Source organism: Cryptococcus neoformans, chromosome 3 (assembly GCF_000149385.1).
Source record: "Cryptococcus neoformans var. neoformans B-3501A chromosome 3, whole genome shotgun sequence".
Taxonomy (NCBI): domain Eukaryota; kingdom Fungi; phylum Basidiomycota; class Tremellomycetes; order Tremellales; family Cryptococcaceae; genus Cryptococcus; species Cryptococcus deneoformans.
The window spans coordinates 2,059,990-2,077,280 of NC_009179.1; the positions used below are offsets into that span (position 1 = coordinate 2,059,990).

The 17,291-nt window shown below is 47.4% G+C and overlaps 5 protein-coding genes across 5 annotated transcripts; 3 read left to right on the forward strand and 2 right to left on the reverse strand.

Moving 5' to 3' along the window:
• Positions 1-225: 225 nt before the first annotated feature.
• Positions 226-4,585, forward strand: CNBC7160 (hypothetical protein; the record flags this gene model as incomplete). Its single annotated transcript, XM_771235.1, has 24 exons — positions 226-1,133; positions 1,180-1,393; positions 1,444-1,551; positions 1,610-1,763; positions 1,813-1,889; positions 1,948-1,991; positions 2,045-2,224; positions 2,280-2,363; positions 2,423-2,539; positions 2,596-2,621; positions 2,686-2,812; positions 2,871-2,939; positions 2,988-3,034; positions 3,094-3,149; positions 3,202-3,329; positions 3,394-3,464; positions 3,522-3,686; positions 3,748-3,802; positions 3,859-3,889; positions 3,948-4,175; positions 4,236-4,285; positions 4,332-4,388; positions 4,450-4,469; positions 4,527-4,585. 24 exons carry the CDS (start codon positions 226-228, stop codon positions 4,583-4,585), a joined length of 3,075 nt encoding a protein of 1,024 aa, XP_776328.1.
• A 480-nt stretch (positions 4,586-5,065) lies between these two features.
• On the reverse strand, positions 5,066-6,645 carry CNBC7170 (hypothetical protein; the record flags this gene model as incomplete). Its single annotated transcript, XM_771236.1, has 5 exons — positions 5,066-5,214; positions 5,283-5,776; positions 5,840-5,908; positions 6,012-6,330; positions 6,390-6,645. 5 exons carry the CDS (start codon positions 6,643-6,645, stop codon positions 5,066-5,068), a joined length of 1,287 nt encoding a protein of 428 aa, XP_776329.1.
• Positions 6,646-8,155: 1,510 nt separating this feature from the next.
• Positions 8,156-8,925, forward strand: CNBC7180 (hypothetical protein; the record flags this gene model as incomplete). The annotated part of the gene is made up of 3 exons (XM_771237.1): positions 8,156-8,372; positions 8,458-8,762; positions 8,833-8,925. The coding sequence occupies 3 exons, from the start codon at positions 8,156-8,158 to the stop codon at positions 8,923-8,925; spliced, it is 615 nt and encodes a 204-aa protein (XP_776330.1).
• Positions 8,926-9,443: 518 nt separating this feature from the next.
• On the reverse strand, positions 9,444-12,633 carry CNBC7190 (hypothetical protein; the record flags this gene model as incomplete). The annotated part of the gene is made up of 15 exons (XM_771238.1): positions 9,444-9,887; positions 9,932-9,994; positions 10,043-10,162; positions 10,216-10,341; positions 10,402-10,480; positions 10,534-10,562; positions 10,621-10,736; positions 10,805-11,043; positions 11,112-11,220; positions 11,272-11,406; positions 11,464-11,606; positions 11,656-11,792; positions 11,852-12,327; positions 12,383-12,452; positions 12,502-12,633. 15 exons carry the CDS (start codon positions 12,631-12,633, stop codon positions 9,444-9,446), a joined length of 2,418 nt encoding a protein of 805 aa, XP_776331.1.
• A 1,255-nt stretch (positions 12,634-13,888) lies between these two features.
• Positions 13,889-16,115, forward strand: CNBC7200 (hypothetical protein; the record flags this gene model as incomplete). Its single annotated transcript, XM_771239.1, has 5 exons — positions 13,889-14,074; positions 14,152-14,865; positions 14,914-15,177; positions 15,225-15,979; positions 16,028-16,115. 5 exons carry the CDS (start codon positions 13,889-13,891, stop codon positions 16,113-16,115), a joined length of 2,007 nt encoding a protein of 668 aa, XP_776332.1.
• Between the last annotated feature and the right edge of the window lie 1,176 nt (positions 16,116-17,291).

Consider the following 17,291-nt stretch of genomic DNA (forward strand, 5'->3'; position numbering starts at 1 on the left):
ACGCGGCGCTGACAAGCCTACGACGGGAGAAGTATGTAGCCCGGAGGAGCTGTGCCCCATGCCCGGCTGGCGCGGCGTCGCTGGCGACTGATTTATGGGTGTTCGGCTATTCGAGCGGTTACATAATCAGAAATATAGACGCGGGTCTGTGCGGTGCAGCCTCCGTGTATTATATGTACTTTTTTGGCGGGATCCTTTTGTGCCAGACCCACGAGCGGAGCGACGATGAACCCGGGCGACATATACCAGCCACCAGGCGGCTACAGCCCCGCCCGCCAGAACCAGCGTCCCCCGCAGCCGCAGCCTTTCCCGCAGCAACCGTATCCTCCACCGCCTGCAGTCCAATATGGCGATCCCTTCAGCGCCCCCCCACAGCGGCCGCCTGCTGCCTCCCTCCAGAACATGTCCCCCGCGTGGCACGAGCCCCCCCACGCGTCTCACCCTCTCCAGCCGACGTCGCCGACCGGCCCTCCAGCTCCCCGGTACTCGCTTCCGACGCAGTCATTGTCCCCCTTCAACGGCTCCCCGGCGTCTGCGCCCGCCCCAGCACCATATACGATGGGCTCACCGCCCAATTCTCATCCGCCTATGCATGCATCTCCACCCCAGCACATTCGTTTCGGCGCGAACCCGTCACATCTTCCGCCCCAGCAACAGCCTGCCCCGTCATACTCGTATCCAAACGGCATTGATGACCGTCTCACCTCGCCGCCTCCTTTGTTGCCCCACCATTCATCCCAGTCGTCCATGTCTGCCATGCCCGCTCCAGTTCCAGATAACATCAACTACGGCCCCCCGTCGTATCCTCCTCAAGGGTACGGCAACGCCGCAGACGACGATATGAATGACTCCCGCCCTCTTCTTGCACACGCGGCGCCTGATTCTCGGTTTGGTATTCCTCAGTCAACAAGCGCAATGTCCATGACAGCTCCGGCCGTACGATATCAATTGAGCGATGCAGGTGCTGGAGATATGGGCGTCACGATGTACACGGGGAACGGTGATGCTGAAGGGCAGAATGGGTTTGGAACTGGTGACGGCGTAGGTGCGGGCGGTGAGGACGAGGTCAATATGCACTATGGACCCGTTCCAGCGAGGATCGTCAGGCGAAATAGGACGCAAAAACGCGTCCAGTGAGTTGGGTATTCCTCTCGCATTAGCCCAACTAACCCCTCGCAGACTCTTCCAGGGCCATCTCGTACTTGATATCGAAGTCCCTACAATGCTGCTCGAGCAGTGTCCAATTCGCCAGGGAAACGAATTCACCAAACTGAGATATACAGCGGTTACCTGTGACCCAAATGACTTTGTGGATGACATGTATACTCTCAGACAACGATTATACGATCCACCCCGACAAACGGAGCTTTTCATTGTCATTACAATGTATAATGTTCGTCCTTCACGTCTATTATAATACCTCAATGCTAATGGCAGGCGTAGGAGGACGACATTTTGTTTTGTCGAACAATGCGAGGCGTGATGCAGAATATTGCTCACCTTTGTACGAGGTCAAAAAGTAAGACCTGGGGAGTGAACGGCTGGAAAAAGGTAGACTCTTTTTTTTCAAATTCGCTCTCGAACTTTTTTGTATTCATGGCCATGATAGGTGGTGGTGTGCATCGTTGCAGATGGTCGAAAAAAGATCAACCCCCGAACTCGATCTGTCCTCGCCGCGCTCGGTGTATACCAAGAAGGTGTAGGTAAGAACATGGTCAATGGAAAGCCTGTCACAGCACACGTGTACGAGTATACTACACAATGTGAGTAGGACGCCCTGCAGCAGTCAAGTTGGACGCTCATAAAAGTTAGTGTCGATAAACTCTAGTGGAAAGATTGGGCCTGCCGGTTCAAATACGGTGCCAATCCAAATGTTGTTCTGCCTCAAGGTTCGTCGTCGCGCAAGAGTCGTGTCTTTTGTCTTCTGATGCTGACCCGACACTGTAGGAGAAGAATCAGAAGAAGATCAACAGTCATCGATGGTTCTTCAAGTAAGGCTGCCTCCTTGCATTCGTTCTTCTGGAGCTGAAGAATTACTTTCTAGCGCTTTTGGTGCTTGCCTTCGGCCAAACGTTTGCGTCCTTCTTGACGTCGGTACGCAACCTGGGCCCGATTCGATCTATCATCTTTGGAAGGCATTTGATATCAACTCGAGTGTTGGGGGTGCTTGTGGTGAGATTGTTGCGTTGAAGGGAATGTTCTGGAAAAATCTACTGAACCCTTTGTGCGTCTGGCGGGACCTGGCCAATGTTGGATTGATGAACTGATGACGATGGTAGGGTGGCAGCGCAAAACTTTGAATACAAGATGAGTAACATTTTGGATAAGCCTCTCGAGTCGGTTTTTGGATATATCACCGTCTTGTTAGTCTCGTTATCACTGAACAACTCGACCATGCGCGACACTGACATGATTCATATAGGCCGGGCGCTTTTTCCGCGTATCGATATATCGCACTACTCAACGACGAGAAAGGAAACGGTCCCCTAAAGCAGTATTTTGTTGGAGAGACGATGCATGGTTCTGGTGCTGGTATCTTGTAAGTTTACTATCCCGTGAGCTTTGGTGACCTTCAAATTAATGCCATCCTTGCAGCTCGTCCAATATGTATCTCGCCGAAGGTTTGTTTTCGTTTTCGACTGGAAGATTCCCATTTCTTGCAATGTTGAGCTGATCTCTCGATAGATCGTATCCTTTGTTGGGAGCTTGTGAGCAAGAGACAATGTAAATGGAAGCTGCATTATGTCAAGTCGGCCTATGCTATTACAGACGTGCCGGACACGGTTGCTGAGCTGGTTTCTCAAAGACGAAGGTGGGTGAAGCCCACGGTCGTTACAGTGATCGGTGAGGCTGATACTCATGTTGCGCAGATGGCTTAATGGGTCTTTCTTTGCGGCCATTCATTCTATCGTCCATTTCGGCTATCTTTATCGATCTTCGTGAGTGTATTCTGATTTAATCTCACGCTTTTGCTGAAGCCTGCAAAGCCATTCATTTACTCGGAAATTCTTCCTGCACATAGAGCTGGTCTACCGTAAGTTGATTATGAGTGCCACCCTTGCGGAAAGGAGAATTAGTGACAATCTATTTCAGAAACATTAAACATGGTTTTCGCCTGGTTCGCTTTAGGGAATTATTTCATTGCTTTCGTATGAGACCATCTTCAGTTACACACACACTGTCAGCTGATTTAAAGTATAGTTTGTTCTTACCGAATCTCTCAACTCCCTCGGCACTGCTTGGAAATACGTCAACACGCCCTTGCATTATATCTATATTGCGCTTTTGCTATGGTGTTTCCTATTAAGTTTGGGCAACAGGCCTGCTGGGTAAGTCTCATCTTTTGAGTAGGAAATAGTTGCGATCAAAGACTTTAACTAATGAGCGGTACAGTTCTAAAATTGGCTACACTTCAAGTATGGTCGGATTCGCTTTGATCACAATATATATGCTCTTTGCTGCCAGTGAGTCCTTCATTACCCTTGGTTTACTTTTGGAGTCTGGCCGCTAAACCCAGTCAGTTTATTTGACGGTAAAAGGTGTAGAAGACATCCAGGCGGCAGGCGAGGTAACAGCGAGCACTGTACTTGGGAACAAAATCTTTAGGAATATCGTAATATCGTTGTTGGCGACATATGGTCTGTATATTATCAGTTCGCTAATGGCTCTTGAACCCTGGCATATGAGTGAGTTGGTCTCAACACCAGCTTACAGGCGATGGCGGTGTGTTGCTAATAGGTTGGGTAGTTACTTCTTTCTTTCAATATCTTTTACTCGCCCCGTCGTACATTAATGTACTCAAGTACGTGCTCATATACCTGCTTTTCTTCTAGAATCCCTTTACTTACTGTTCCACAGCGTATATGCGTTTTGCAACGTGCACGATGTGGTATGTTCAACTCTGCAATCCTTTTTTGTTCAGCGTCATTTGCTGATCCCGCCATTAGTCTTGGGGTACTAAAGGATCCGACAAAGTTTCTGACGATCTTGGTGCCGTCAAGTCCTCAGACGACAACAAAGACGAAGTCACTGTTGATGTACCGATTGAACAAAAGGATATCAATGCTGTATACGCGGCAGAGTTGCAAATATTGGGAAACAAGGCTCCGAAAGAGGTGCGGGTGGTTAACGATGATCAGAAACAAGAGGATTATTATAAAAACGTTAGGACGAATGTGAGTTTTCCCTTTTTTTTTTCGGTAACTTGAAGAGGAAAATCCTGATGTTGCGACCAGGTGTTGCTGGCTTGGACAATGACCAACGGGGCTTTGGTGGCTGCGATCTTGTGGGTACTTTACTTGGCAATAAGCAAACGCTGACGGCCGTTTCAGGCAAGTTAGCGGTGGTGATAGTGCAGTAGCGACGACGTATATGGGTGTCTTGTTGTAGTATGTCCATTGCTCTCTTATTCTCTTTTGGTTAAAGCTTACGCTACGTATTCTTCTACAGCACTGTAGCTGGTCTTGCCTGTATGTCGCTCTCCACATTATGACTGTCAAGCACAATGCTGACGCCTTTCGTTGCAGTCTTCCGATTCCTTGGATCTTCAGCATATCTTCTCGTTCGTCTGTTCGTCGGAGAGTAGGGGATAATGAAATTTGATACATGCTCTTGACTTGCATATAATTTCACGTTACAAGTAATGCCCGATATCTGGAGATTGGAAATTCCTTGATGGTTTATTGCCAGTTGTACGTCTGTTTCAGAGGAGGCGATGATGTTATGGTGTGTATAATGGGATGACATGTATCGGTCCTTGGATGTTTGATGGTATTACTGCACTAGACTGTCCGCGATATTCGAGACGCATCATGCTCACATACATGCTTCAGATCACCGTCGATTTGTCATTCAGTGCTAAAATATTTCTTCCCCCCTCAAAAGTTCCATACGCCTCTCGGCCAGTCCTTCTTGCCATCATTCTTTGCGACCTTCAAAGATGGAACTGAATTCATTATAACCAAAAGAGGGAACGCTTACTCGAGTATCTGGGGAATGTTCACTGTCAGGGCAAGGAAAAAAGAACGAAGAGGGGATGACGGAAGGAGTCAGTATCGGAGGAAAATCAGTATCGTCGTCGATGTTTAAAGAACCGGGTCGTACATGAAAGGACGGGGAGGAAGAGGGAGAGTAAGACCGATGGGAAGAGGGGCGGAAAATGGGACGATATGTTACTGCAGCGTCCAACAGTGAGTCTTGTGATAACGACAGCGACTTGCTCCGAGCTTCATCCCCAACAGGCATTGCAGCAACTTCCCCTCTGTCTTCCCAATTTAGCTCACTAGCCATCTCCACCGCTTCCGGCGGGTGTGCTGCGACGGCCTTTCTTACCCGTCTTGTATCCCGATCTTCAATGTCTCCTAAGACAATCTTCTCTTCGCGTAAATAGAGTAAGCGGGCGATAAGTCTTGCGATCTCGTCATCCTGCTCTTGAGTACAGGTTTCGGCGGGAAGAGGAAATGGGGTAATGAAGGCCTCAGAGTCGGGAGTAATTTGGCTTTCATTTGTTGTTTCCCTCCATTCGTCCATAGGATTACGAGAGGCCTCAGCCTCCCATTCAGCTTTTAATCTCTCGCTTTCCTCATTCAATCGGGCCTCAGACTCCCTCTTCATCTTCTTATCCGCCTTTTTTCTCTCCCTCTTTTTCCTCCTCCGTTCCTCCTTCTTCACCATCTTATGTACTTCATCCCTATTCGCTACGGGTGCAATGTCAATGGGGTCGAGGTAGGAATATATGGCGGTCGAGTCTTTACGGACTGCGCAAAAGAATTCTCGACTATAAATATGAATATGAATTAGGTTGGTTCACGAAAGGGCTCTTTTGGCTTGGAAAACTTACAATGCCATGACGCAATTAAGATCGACTCCTTCTTTCCACTTATACCCTATCCCACTCTCGGCTGGCATCCTTTTTTTTTGTGAATCAGCATCGGCCAAAAATTCGTGTGCCAAGCAGGACAGCCTTTGAAAAGGGGAAAAAGATGATAAGAGGAAAGGGAATGGCAACTCACGTATTTGACCTTTGAAATTCTAGCACATCTTCCATGATTGCGGCCATCCCTCTCCGGAATCTCCGTTCATGTTCTTGGTCCAGTACCCATTTATGTTCCAGTAGTCGCTCGTGAGTGCGCTCACGTTCTTTCTTGGAAATCTTGTCGTTTTTGGAGTTTATCATTACCTCAGACGATAGCATGAGGGACGGCGGAGGTAGAATGGAATGCCGGAAAGGTTGCGGATCAATATGGAATGGACGATGAGAAGGGGACAGGCGACCAAATTCTGGTCGAGGAGGCGAAGGGACGACAAACATGCGATACTTTGCTAGACAGCCTATCATTCGGAACTAGGGCGTCAGTCGTGGTACTTTTTTGCTCCTATTTTTAACGCACCTCGTCTTTTGGGATCAAGCAAAGTTACTCTAAGATCGCCTACCTGCTCATTCCAGAGCTTGAATCGCCTCGCGCGTGCCGTGGGCCGCTCATCAATCTCTGCAGCGGGAGGGGGAAGCTTGCTACCTGCCAGTTGGGGAGGTCGGGGTTCTCGGATGAGACTACGAGGGAAGAGATTGGGAGAGAATAGTTTGGAGGAGAGCGAGGCCATTTCGGAGAGGGAGAGAGGCTGTGACGGGGGTTTCTTGAAAGGCATTTTACATCACTGATTTACTCTTGGTTACTGATCGCGAAAAGCGGATTTTTGCGAGTTAAAAGGCGGAAAAAGTTGTGCAAGCTGGCAATGAAGACCGCTGGTTGTCAAGTGGCGAAGATTTTGGGGGTGAGGCTGAGGCTGAGGCTGAGGATGGGGATGGGGTGCTCTGATTGACGCGTGGTGATGTATAGGGATAAATGCAAGAGGGTTATGGTGGTGGGAATGGTGGCCTGGAAAAATATCAAGGTTAAACACCTTGAACTGAGAGGTGCCGGTCGAGGCTCAAATCCAGCAGAACTCCGTTGCCTACGTTCTGACCTGAATAAAAGACAGGTCTCGAACCACGCCAGAAACAGGAGAAGTAGATGTTCAAAGGAAGGGACGTACAGAGGAGGAAGACCGGACGAAGGAAGGAACAGATATTACTTTCTATTCGTTTGCCTTTGGTTTGTCGATTTGATGTATTATAAGGATGACGACGCATCGAGCCGAGCTATAAGATGTGAAAGGATCGCGGACCTTCTGTACTAGGATACCTTGCCGAAAGCAGTTGTCAGGCAGAACTGACCCTGGAGAGCGTGAGTGTAACTTCACAGTATAACAGGTAATGGAGAGTTAAAATAAAGCGAAGTTGAACTTACACACTTAATGCTTCGTCCGATATCATCATCTCAGCAGTGAGAGGCAGGAAAGATAAGCGCTTTATAGTCCAGCTATCAACCTAGGCCTTCCCAATATTCTGCGCTTCACATATCGATAGGATACCCGGAGAGAGAGGTCTTAAATGGAAGTGATTCTCAACGGAAAGAAGAAATACGTCGGCGCTCTATTTGATATGGTCGATCAAGTCGACTGGGTAAAATTAAGGTCTTGACGTTGAGATATGCGCTATAGGCAATGCGATCTGTTTATCTCCTGCATCTCTTGTACATTCAAAATTCATATATTATTAGTCATATAAATAAGTTGTCAGCTTCGGTATCCATACATGAAGCAAGAAGGTTGGAGACATCTTCAGTCCCAAACGGACAGACCGTCATTTCATGAGGGATTAGTAGTGGTCACTGGGCCAGTAACTAATCGTTGAGCTTTACACCTGGGTACAAGATGTCAGCTTCGAAACTGGGATTGATCCATCAAGTTGGAGGGGTAACTTACTAGTGCGTACACGAGTTAAGAGAAAGATAGTCTCGACTTAATAATCCAACAAGCAAAAATGTCATCCCGAATTCGGGCAAGAAATCAGATACTTTAATACCTGTGATCGAATTTCTAATAAGCTTTGTAATTAAGCTTTGTTCAGGCTAATGCAGTTTGTAACTTTCTCTTATCAACCCAAAAGCTGTGTTCGGGGAGATGTTTTACCCTGGAGAGATGCATGAGATGTGTACCTGATCAAGCCGGCTTTTCGGCTTCACGCCGAGGGGTGTGTCAATCACAGCTTCACATCTGTCGTCTATATAGATTACCACCCAATTTCTGATCCACCGCCACCGCAATATCGCACAACATGGGTATATTTACACCGTCTGCTCCAGCCGTACTCAGCCCGGTCCACCCCCCACTCGGAATCCACCCTGCGTACACCTCGCACCCTCAGCCTGTCACGCTCGTCTTGAAAGAGCGCGTCTTTTCCTTTAGCGGCGATGACTTTGGAGTCAAGGATACGAACGGACAGGTGGTGGTGAGATGTCAGGGGAAAGCGCTCTCATTTAAGGATCGTAAGGGTATGTATCGTCTTGTCTTCTCCGAACGGTTTCATGTATGCTCTCTGGTATGCGATAGAGCTGATGAGATATCATTGAATATCAGTGATCACCGACCCAAATGGCCAGTTCCTCTTTGGCATCCGCAATAAGCTCATCGCCATCCACAAGACATTCATCGGTGAGGACGCACATGGGAACGAAATATTCCGTATCAAAAAGAAACTCTCTTTCGGTTCACACCTGGTTGCCACTTTCCACAACCCTGCCACCAATTCCCCTACGACTCTTGTTTTGAAAGGAGACTTCTGGGGAGGGTCTGCTGATATATCCATTGAGGGTGGGCCGGTAGTGGGCCAGATTTCGAGAAAGCTGTTTAATGCGCGAGAGTTCTGGGGGGATAAACAGACTGTACGCCCTTTCCCTTCCCTCATTATTATCTGCATGCGGGGGCAATGGCTGATAGGGCATTGCCGCTTAGTACTTTTTGACAGTAGCCCCAGGCGTGGACCTTGCGCTCATGGCAGCGGTCTGTATATGCTTCGATGAGGCGAAGAATGAGGAAAATAACTAAATGCGGACATGACGGTAGCTACTGCTCTTTATTTGATTTCACTGCAACGTAAGAAGTGTATAATTATATCACGATATGCATACATAATGTATAAGCAAAGAAACCGATACGATCATGAGTATGCATAAGAGATCGCAATACTATCACTTCATACGTTTAACTAACCTGTTGTACTGTCAGCCGCTCTATCGCTCAACTATACTCACCTAAGGGCAATTGGAGTTGGAGAGAGCGAATCAGTCCTTCTTGCTGGTCGGTAGGCGGTCTTTCTCAAATTGCCCGACGGCTGACATGTACACGTAATGTGCAGTTCGAAACAAATAAACGAGCCATATTGTTAAAATGTCGATGAGCTATGTTGATAAATTAAATTACATATTCGACCAAAAGCCCGTGGGTCTCTGATGAGAACGGAGCTTGATTGACCATGAGATAAACCATTCAAGGATGAGAGAGATGCTAAACAGGTTGCCTCTTATCATAGGTAACTATTGCTCACATTATACAAAGCAACCACATTACAACATGACAGTATCTTCGTCCTTATTCGTGCTCCTCGCCTCTACTTCCTTATTTTCCTCATCTGCCTTCTCGTGCACAGTGGCCTTTATCTCTTCTTCCTTTTTTGGTGACCCACCTTCACCCATTACGATGTCCATCAAATCCTTATTGGCCTCGCTCCCTGCATCCTCCACCCATTCTGTCTCTGCCTCAGGGGTTTCCATATCCATCAACAGTAGCCCTTCACCATTCTTTTCATTAGTGTCTGACGACTGGGATTTTGATCCATTGGATGCCGAAGTAGATGTGGATTCTGAATAGTCAGGAGGAAGGGTAGGAGTTATGGTGTTGTTGCTTTCGAGGATGATAGAGTTGGAGTGAGGAGGGACGTCGACGTCACTTGGTCGGGTTGGAGATGATTCAGGTGATGAAGGTCGATCGCCTTGACGAGCATATAACAACTGTGGCATTGTTAACCAACCGTTCAAAGATCTCGAAGACGTACCATATACGGTCCCCCTTCCATCCAAATACCAGTCCTATCTCCAATGATCGCTTCCCACTCGACCTATAAACGACAGTCAGCTACCTACCATGAAAAGACTCCAGTACTCACTTCTGTAGCCTCATGCTCTTGTATCTTCCACCATCTATCATCTTTGCCTCTAACATACATATACAGATGTTTTTGACCAACCATAGCACCATCATGGAACAATATTGCTCGCAAATTGAACTGGGTATACGATCAACATCTGTCTTATACATCGACACGTAGGTATGACTCACGACATGCTGGTTATACTGAGGGTCGTCTGTCTCAAACGCCTCTGCAGAAGCTGCTTTTTCCTGTTCTTTTAGCTCTTCCTCCAAATCTGCGACTTTTGTTTTGAGAGCCGTGAGTATCGTCTCAATCTATTAACAGCAATCCAGTCAGCCATCATCACAACAAGAACTCGCTGTGAAGCAACTGACCTTGCCCTTCATTCCCTCGCGAGATACTGCTCGCGTTATATCGACGTTCTTCGGTTTTGTCCGCAGGTTTTCTATAAGTCTAATGACGAGTCAGTATAATACATCTTTATTTCTCAGGTAATAATTACTTACGCTGCAAAACTATCGAGGTAATTATTGCCCTAGACGGCCGGAATTTCCGTTAGAAATCGAATTGGTGCAAATAGTTTATTCACATACATCGTGCAGAGTCAGAGACTCAATCTTTTCCTTGATCCTTCTCGCGTTACCTGCGGAAACGGCTTGTAACCCTCTCCTATTAGCAGCCCACGCCGCATTGCTCTGTAAAAACCGATCTATATCCCATATATCAATACTGCATAGTCATTTGTATTTCCGAAAGTGCGAGGCCAATGCCACTTACCAAGCGTAATCTCTTCATCCAACTTCCAAACCTCTCTCGCTGAACTGGGCTTCCAATCCAGATACACCGTCAAAACATCTCCCAACTTTTTGATCGACGTTGTTTGGGCTTCGGGACCCCAGAACACATCCGCGAGTTGGGTGTACACGTCATTGCCTGTAGGCTGGCGGACGAATGTGACGTAGGAGGCCGACGTAATGGAATCTGGAGTATGACCGGTGACTTTAGTTTCAAATACGCTGCACACGGGACGCAACAGAGGTTAGTTGCAAAAGAATGAAGAGAAATGCCGTTAATGCAAACGTACCGACGACACTCTTCTCGAAGACGATTGAGCTCGTCTTCGTCCTTGGCCATCCCTTGCAACCTCGGTATCGCCGCACGCTCAAAGAGATCAATGAATATCAGTTGAAAATCTGTTCAACTTTCAGGGTCGAGTACTAGTCATAAAGGGGACTTGGACGCACCCATTGTAGGTAACAGGGGCGGAAGCTGATTCCTCTCAGAGCCTTCAGTGATAATTTTGGCCGTATCGTCAATCTCGTAAAAGCTGAACGGTTCATCAATCATACGTCCGAATGAGTCACTTAATGCTTGAGTTCCTGAACGCTCAATTAGTTTCGTTGATATAATACGATAGCTCGTCACAGTGTACCTACGCTCAGTTAGAATGTCATCTCCACTAGACGCAGAATCAACATTTTCCTGAAAGGCAGTCTGGATACGCGGGACAGCGGCGAAAGCTTGCAAAATCTGGGCAACGTATGTGTAACGTCCGGACGGGGAATAGAAAACAAGTGGGCTGAACGGGTTTGTCAGATGTTTATATAGAAAAAATGTTAAGGACTCACACTCCATCGCCCCTTTTTGTTGGCTGCGGTCTTTCCTTATTCGCTTCAGCAGATGCGGAATGGAAACTGGCCGTCATAAGCGACTCTTGTATGGCTTTATCCAGGTCTGCGTCTTCATTTGAAGTCGTATTATTGTTCTTCAATGATGTGGTTAGCATTAGCACCAACAATATTTTCATGGCGAAAAGTGACCTACCTGCGATGTCGGTACCAATGCTAACTTCCCATCAACATCGTCTTTCGTGCTCGGACCGAAAGTCACTCCAATGGTCCCAGGCATATCAGATTTCGGACTAGGTGGCGGCGCTCCGCTAGCCCTTTCGCTTCTTTCTCTTGAATCTCGCTTCCCATCAACATCCATCGCATCTTGCAATGGTGCTGCTTCTGACACAGAATGTTCCACATTTTGCGAAAGAGCAATAGCTTTTCTTAGTTCCTCACCTTCGGAATCATTACCATCGTCTACCTCAACTGGTAGGCCCTGCGTACCGAGACGCACGGACGGTGAACGAGGAGGCAAAGGCGGTTGGGGTAAAGGGTGGGAAGCCGGATGTGGCGATCTAGGTTGAGTGGGAAGGAAAGGGTTATTGGAACCGAGAGGAATATGTGAGTGTCGTGGTTTGGGAGAGCCAGATGGGGAGTCAAAGACTTCAATGACCTCGCGATGTTCCACTGCGGGTATACATCAGATGTTGGGTTTCAAAATGTCGGACTGATAAGCACAAACCTGATGTTCCTTCACGGTGTCTGGGGTTGAATCCACCGTACATAGATTCCGCTACCGTAGTTGGTTGCCACTGCTAGGGGTTAATGTCTTTCTGCGACCAGGTATCGCGAAGAACTCACATTGGCGCCATCACCAAAACACCAATTCACGGCCGGCTCAACAGAATGAAAACGAGAAGCTGCTTCTCGAGCCAACATTGGGTCGATGCCCATGTCCTTGAGGGCCGAGAAAGTGGAGTCATGGATGGACATGACCGGAAGATAGGGGATGGTGAATGCTTGGAGATAATCGGAAAACAGATGTCGAAAGCGAATTCAAACTTAATAAGTGATGCAGAGTGTCAGTTGAATGTCCCAGACAATTCCCGGACTCCCGGGCGGAAAAGTGGTGACGTGGAAGCAGGATCGAGAAGTATTCACGATTCCCTTTATCGACGGAGGTGTAGGGAAATACCCGGGTCTCCTATTGTTTAAGCTGCCAGTTGGTTCCGTCCCACTGCCACATGACTCTTTGGTATCTACGGAATACAAAGCCTTCAACCTATTAGTACTGTAGTTAAACTGAAGATAGGTCGTTAAGTAGGGTAGTGCTATAATTGCAACTCGTCGGGTCTCATGTATGTTGAGTTGTTGTGTGTGTGTGTGTATTATCAAATATAGGCTCAATGAGCGTAACTAACAGTTATGTACCTATGTACTTTTTTGAATCTACCATGAGCCGTTTGTTTATTTTTTTGGCACCCACCCGTGGAATGGGGAGTTACTGTCACAAGCTTTGGATCGTTCTTCTGCCGTCTTCCTCGTCCTAGTCAATCTCCTCCTGCTGTCTCTCTCTCTCTCTCTCTCTTCTCTGATATACTAACTAAATACATCACTGATACTTCTCCTCCTACTACTACTCTCACTGTCGCCGGCGGTCATTGTACTATATCTCGGTTGCCAGCCTACACCACTACATCTGCCTACTATCGCGTACTACATCTACAACACCTTTCCGCCACATAACCACCATCTCTACCGGGAGGATATAATCCCGATGGCTAAGGGAGTCACTCGTAGTCGAGCCTACGACTAACCTACGCTTGGCGCTACGTACACCGCAGTTTCAAGCTAATTTAATTTCGAAACTTGACTCGTACCTACACATTGGACTACACTTCTGTCTTCTTTCTAATCCGGTCCTAGGCCAAACAAAGTTCCCTGCGAGGGAAGAAATGCCAGGCTTTTCGGCTTAAACCGAAACATATGCATTGGGCGGCTACAACAATCTGGTGTTACGCACAGTAATACGTAGTATTACGTAGGGCTTGGAGCAGCCAATTGGGCGCTCGGAGCAAAAGTTGTATACGTAATGAATATCGCCACCAGGCACTCCGATAGATCGACGGTCGCTGTATTTTTTGGTCTCGCTCCGCCTCTCGATGACTTCAATATCATCTTGTCATTTCTCATTCTTTCTTCGATTTATAAAGATACTTTTTAATTTTGGTGTCGTCTTCAACGCTGAATGTCCATACATTCCATATCAGACACATATTATACCGGCCCGATCAATTCGACACTCCGCGGATTCTCCAATGTCGTTCGGCTTTTCGGGACCGGTAAAGCTGCGCACTCGGACGGGAAAGATGTCGACGAAGAGAATAGTGATGACGCGGACATTGATGAAGAAGGGTTATTGTGGGATGCTCAGGTTAGTCAGGTACTTTTGTCTCGGATTCGGGGAACCAAAATCGAACGCCAGCGCTAGCTGACATCACTGCCTTTCAGACTGCACTCATCGCAAATGAACCAGAGATAGCGACAAGACTCTACGTTCAAGCAGCTTTACCACCTTATTGTTCACCTTCAGCATGTCTTGCGCTCGGCAACCTACTTATCAGAAGTTCAGTGTATATGGAATCACCATCAGCTCCAATATCTTCATCCAACGAGTTGACATCAGGAAGATCTGGAACTTCTTTGTGGAGCAAGCTCTTCGGCACAATTTCTACTCCTCAATCTCCTTCATCAGCACATTCATCTTCACCCACAAGGAAGCGTATTGACCTTGTCGCATGCGGCTGGCAGATGCCAAAAGTTGGGAAAAGAGCAGTCCGTGATGTTGAAGGGATGGGCGTCGCTGGAGCCTGGTTTGTTCTAGGATTGGGATGGGTTGTTCGAGTGGAGATGGAGCGTGAAAAGCGATTGCGAGGAAAAGTGGTTATAAAGCCTTCGAAGGAGACATTTGAAGATAGTGAAGAAGAAGCCATCTTCACAAAGAAAAAGGGAAAAGGGAATGGGAGGCTCCACTCGTCAACTATTTACATCGCGCCTCCTCAACGTGCCGATGACCCCTTTCCAATTGTAGCTGGGAACCCAAAAACAGCGCTTAGCGAATCGACCAAAACTGAAGAATCTTCGCTGATTGGGACTCCGGCTATGGGCGACGTAGAGTCGCTCGAGGACGAAGATGAAAGTGAAATGGAGAGCCTCAGTATCATGGTATATCTTTTGGTCCTACTTCGTTTGAAATGTGTTAACTTTTTGTAGTATGATCTACTTAGTCCACTTCTCCATCTGTACCGATACGGCCATATTCAATCCCAAGATCCCGTTGCGCTTCCTCCCGTATCCTTGCAGCAGCTTCCTCCAGCATTGCGGCCGAAGAATGAGGCGGATAAAGGAAGGAATGTCTGGTGGTTAGGCAGGGTGGTAGCGCAGCAGTTAATCAAATTGGACATATTGAAAGCTGCGAAAGGTAAGGGACAAAAAGAACAATTGAGGAAAGCTGTTGGTGTGTCAGTAAACTATATCGTAAGTGATAATTCATTTCCATATAAGATGGAAACTGACTAAAGCAGATTGCGACAACATCCCCTGACCTCCAAGCTGAGATGTATTTCCGCTCTATTGCGTCTACCCCCTCAATAGGACTTGAATATGCCGACGACCTGGTCACCAATGCGAAGAAGCGTTTGCAGATCATCACCAGTACACCTCGAGATGAGAAAATGCTGCGATTTTTCCCATTCCCTTCCATGCTTGACAAAGCTTCGCCGCCCAACCCACAGAAAACGTCCATATCGTCTCCAAGGTCGATTTTGACTCCTCCGAAAGTGATGGTACAATCTGCAAAGTCGACTGTCAGTCTTGCAGCCTTGGCAGGGGAAGAAGAGGTAGCGAGTCTGGTGGCGCCTGGTCCCAAGAAGTTGGGGGCAATGGATACATTAAAAAGGGTTCATGAGAAGGCGGTGATGCAAGATGAAGAGGTTGGCCGAGAAGAGGTTCATGATGAACCAGGAGTCAGCTATTCAGAAGTGCGACCAACCATTCGTCGAGTTTCAACTTCCCCTCATCTCCAAACCCACCTTCATCCTCCTCCCTCTTCATCGCGCACTCGTCGCCGACTCCCGTTTGAACTCCCTTCCTCAGAACCCATTGCCCCTGTCGATCCCGTCCTTGCCGCCGCAGAGATGTCTAGCGCCTTGACAAAACACGTAGTATGCAATGTTTGTGGGATGAAGGGTGTTAATTTTCCGGAATGTAGAAAATGTGGACTGAGGTTTTGTTCCAGGGAGTGTAGAGTTGGCGAAGATAGGGCGGGTAATGGGAAGAGGTGAGTTCTTTCTTGATTCGCTAAGTAACTGATGCCGACTATTGGTAGACATATCTGTGGGTTATGGGAATCTAGGAGAAACCATGGGGGGTTGAGCCATGGGATAGAATATGGTGTAGTGGGTGATGTTCATTAACCTGCTTTACTGGAGGGAAGAATGTTGCGACATACAGCGTTGACATACAGCGTGCAAGGTTTTAAGGAATATAATTGTATTGTCATAAGTTTACTTTCAAAACAAGTGAAGAGCTGTTGCTTGCATAGATATCATATATTCAACATATGGGGTAGCCAAAATAGAAGGTTGTTTAATTAGCATGTATAAATGATCAGCGTATCAATAGTACGGACGGGGCTCTTGATATTCGAGTAAGAAATTGTTGCTCGACGCTTCGTCGAATAATCCAAGGTAGATTCACCACCTTTCCCAAACAGAAGAGATTTACAGGTTCACCAGGTTTAACGACCATGAGCTCCTGAAAAATGCCATATGAGACAAAGAGAGATCGTGATGAAGAATGATTACGTCGATCAAACGTTTCTCCCCTGTACCAAACGCTTCCACCAAGGACCCGCACCCGTCCATCCCCAATCGGCTGAGGTGGGGCCAAATGCTCGGGTTGTTGGTGTAATCGATGAAGGCCAGGGCACTATCGAAGTCCAAGGACAGGAGGACTTGTTTCATGGTCCCTGAAGAAGAGAGATCGAGAAACCAGCGGGACATGTCCTGTGTCGACGGCGGATTAGTCAGTAAATGAAAGAAGTGAGTATCATGAGAGGAAAGAAACAAAAGGCGTACAATATCACAATCCATAAATGTTTCTTCTCCAGACGCGCTGGCGTACAAAATGATAGAGGTGGAGTCATGTGGATCGTAGCCGACTGATTTAAGGAGGAATGATTGGCAGTGGGAGAATAGGGCAGAAGATGCATGTGGAGTTGGTTCAGAGCGTGTCAACTGATAAGAGTCTGGTACGGCAGAGAGAGAGAAGAAAAAGGAAAGGGACAGAACGAGATCACCGTCTGACGAATCCGATCATGCATGACCTTGGACATCCTTTCTGTTCCTTACGGGCAGGTCTTTAAATAGGTCTAATAGGTTTCGAGTTCTTTCACATCAACGGAGATCGGCTTCTCAAGCAAGACGTGGATTCCTTGCTCGATTGCTCAGATAGTGGGTGCACATGGGCTGAGGCAATAGTGTAGATAACAACGGCGTCAATGTTGGGCAAGGAGAAAATCGAGTCCAAGGTGAAGCAGTTATTTGGCAGCGACGGGGGAAGGATCTGCGACCGTGGTGAATTCTGCTTGA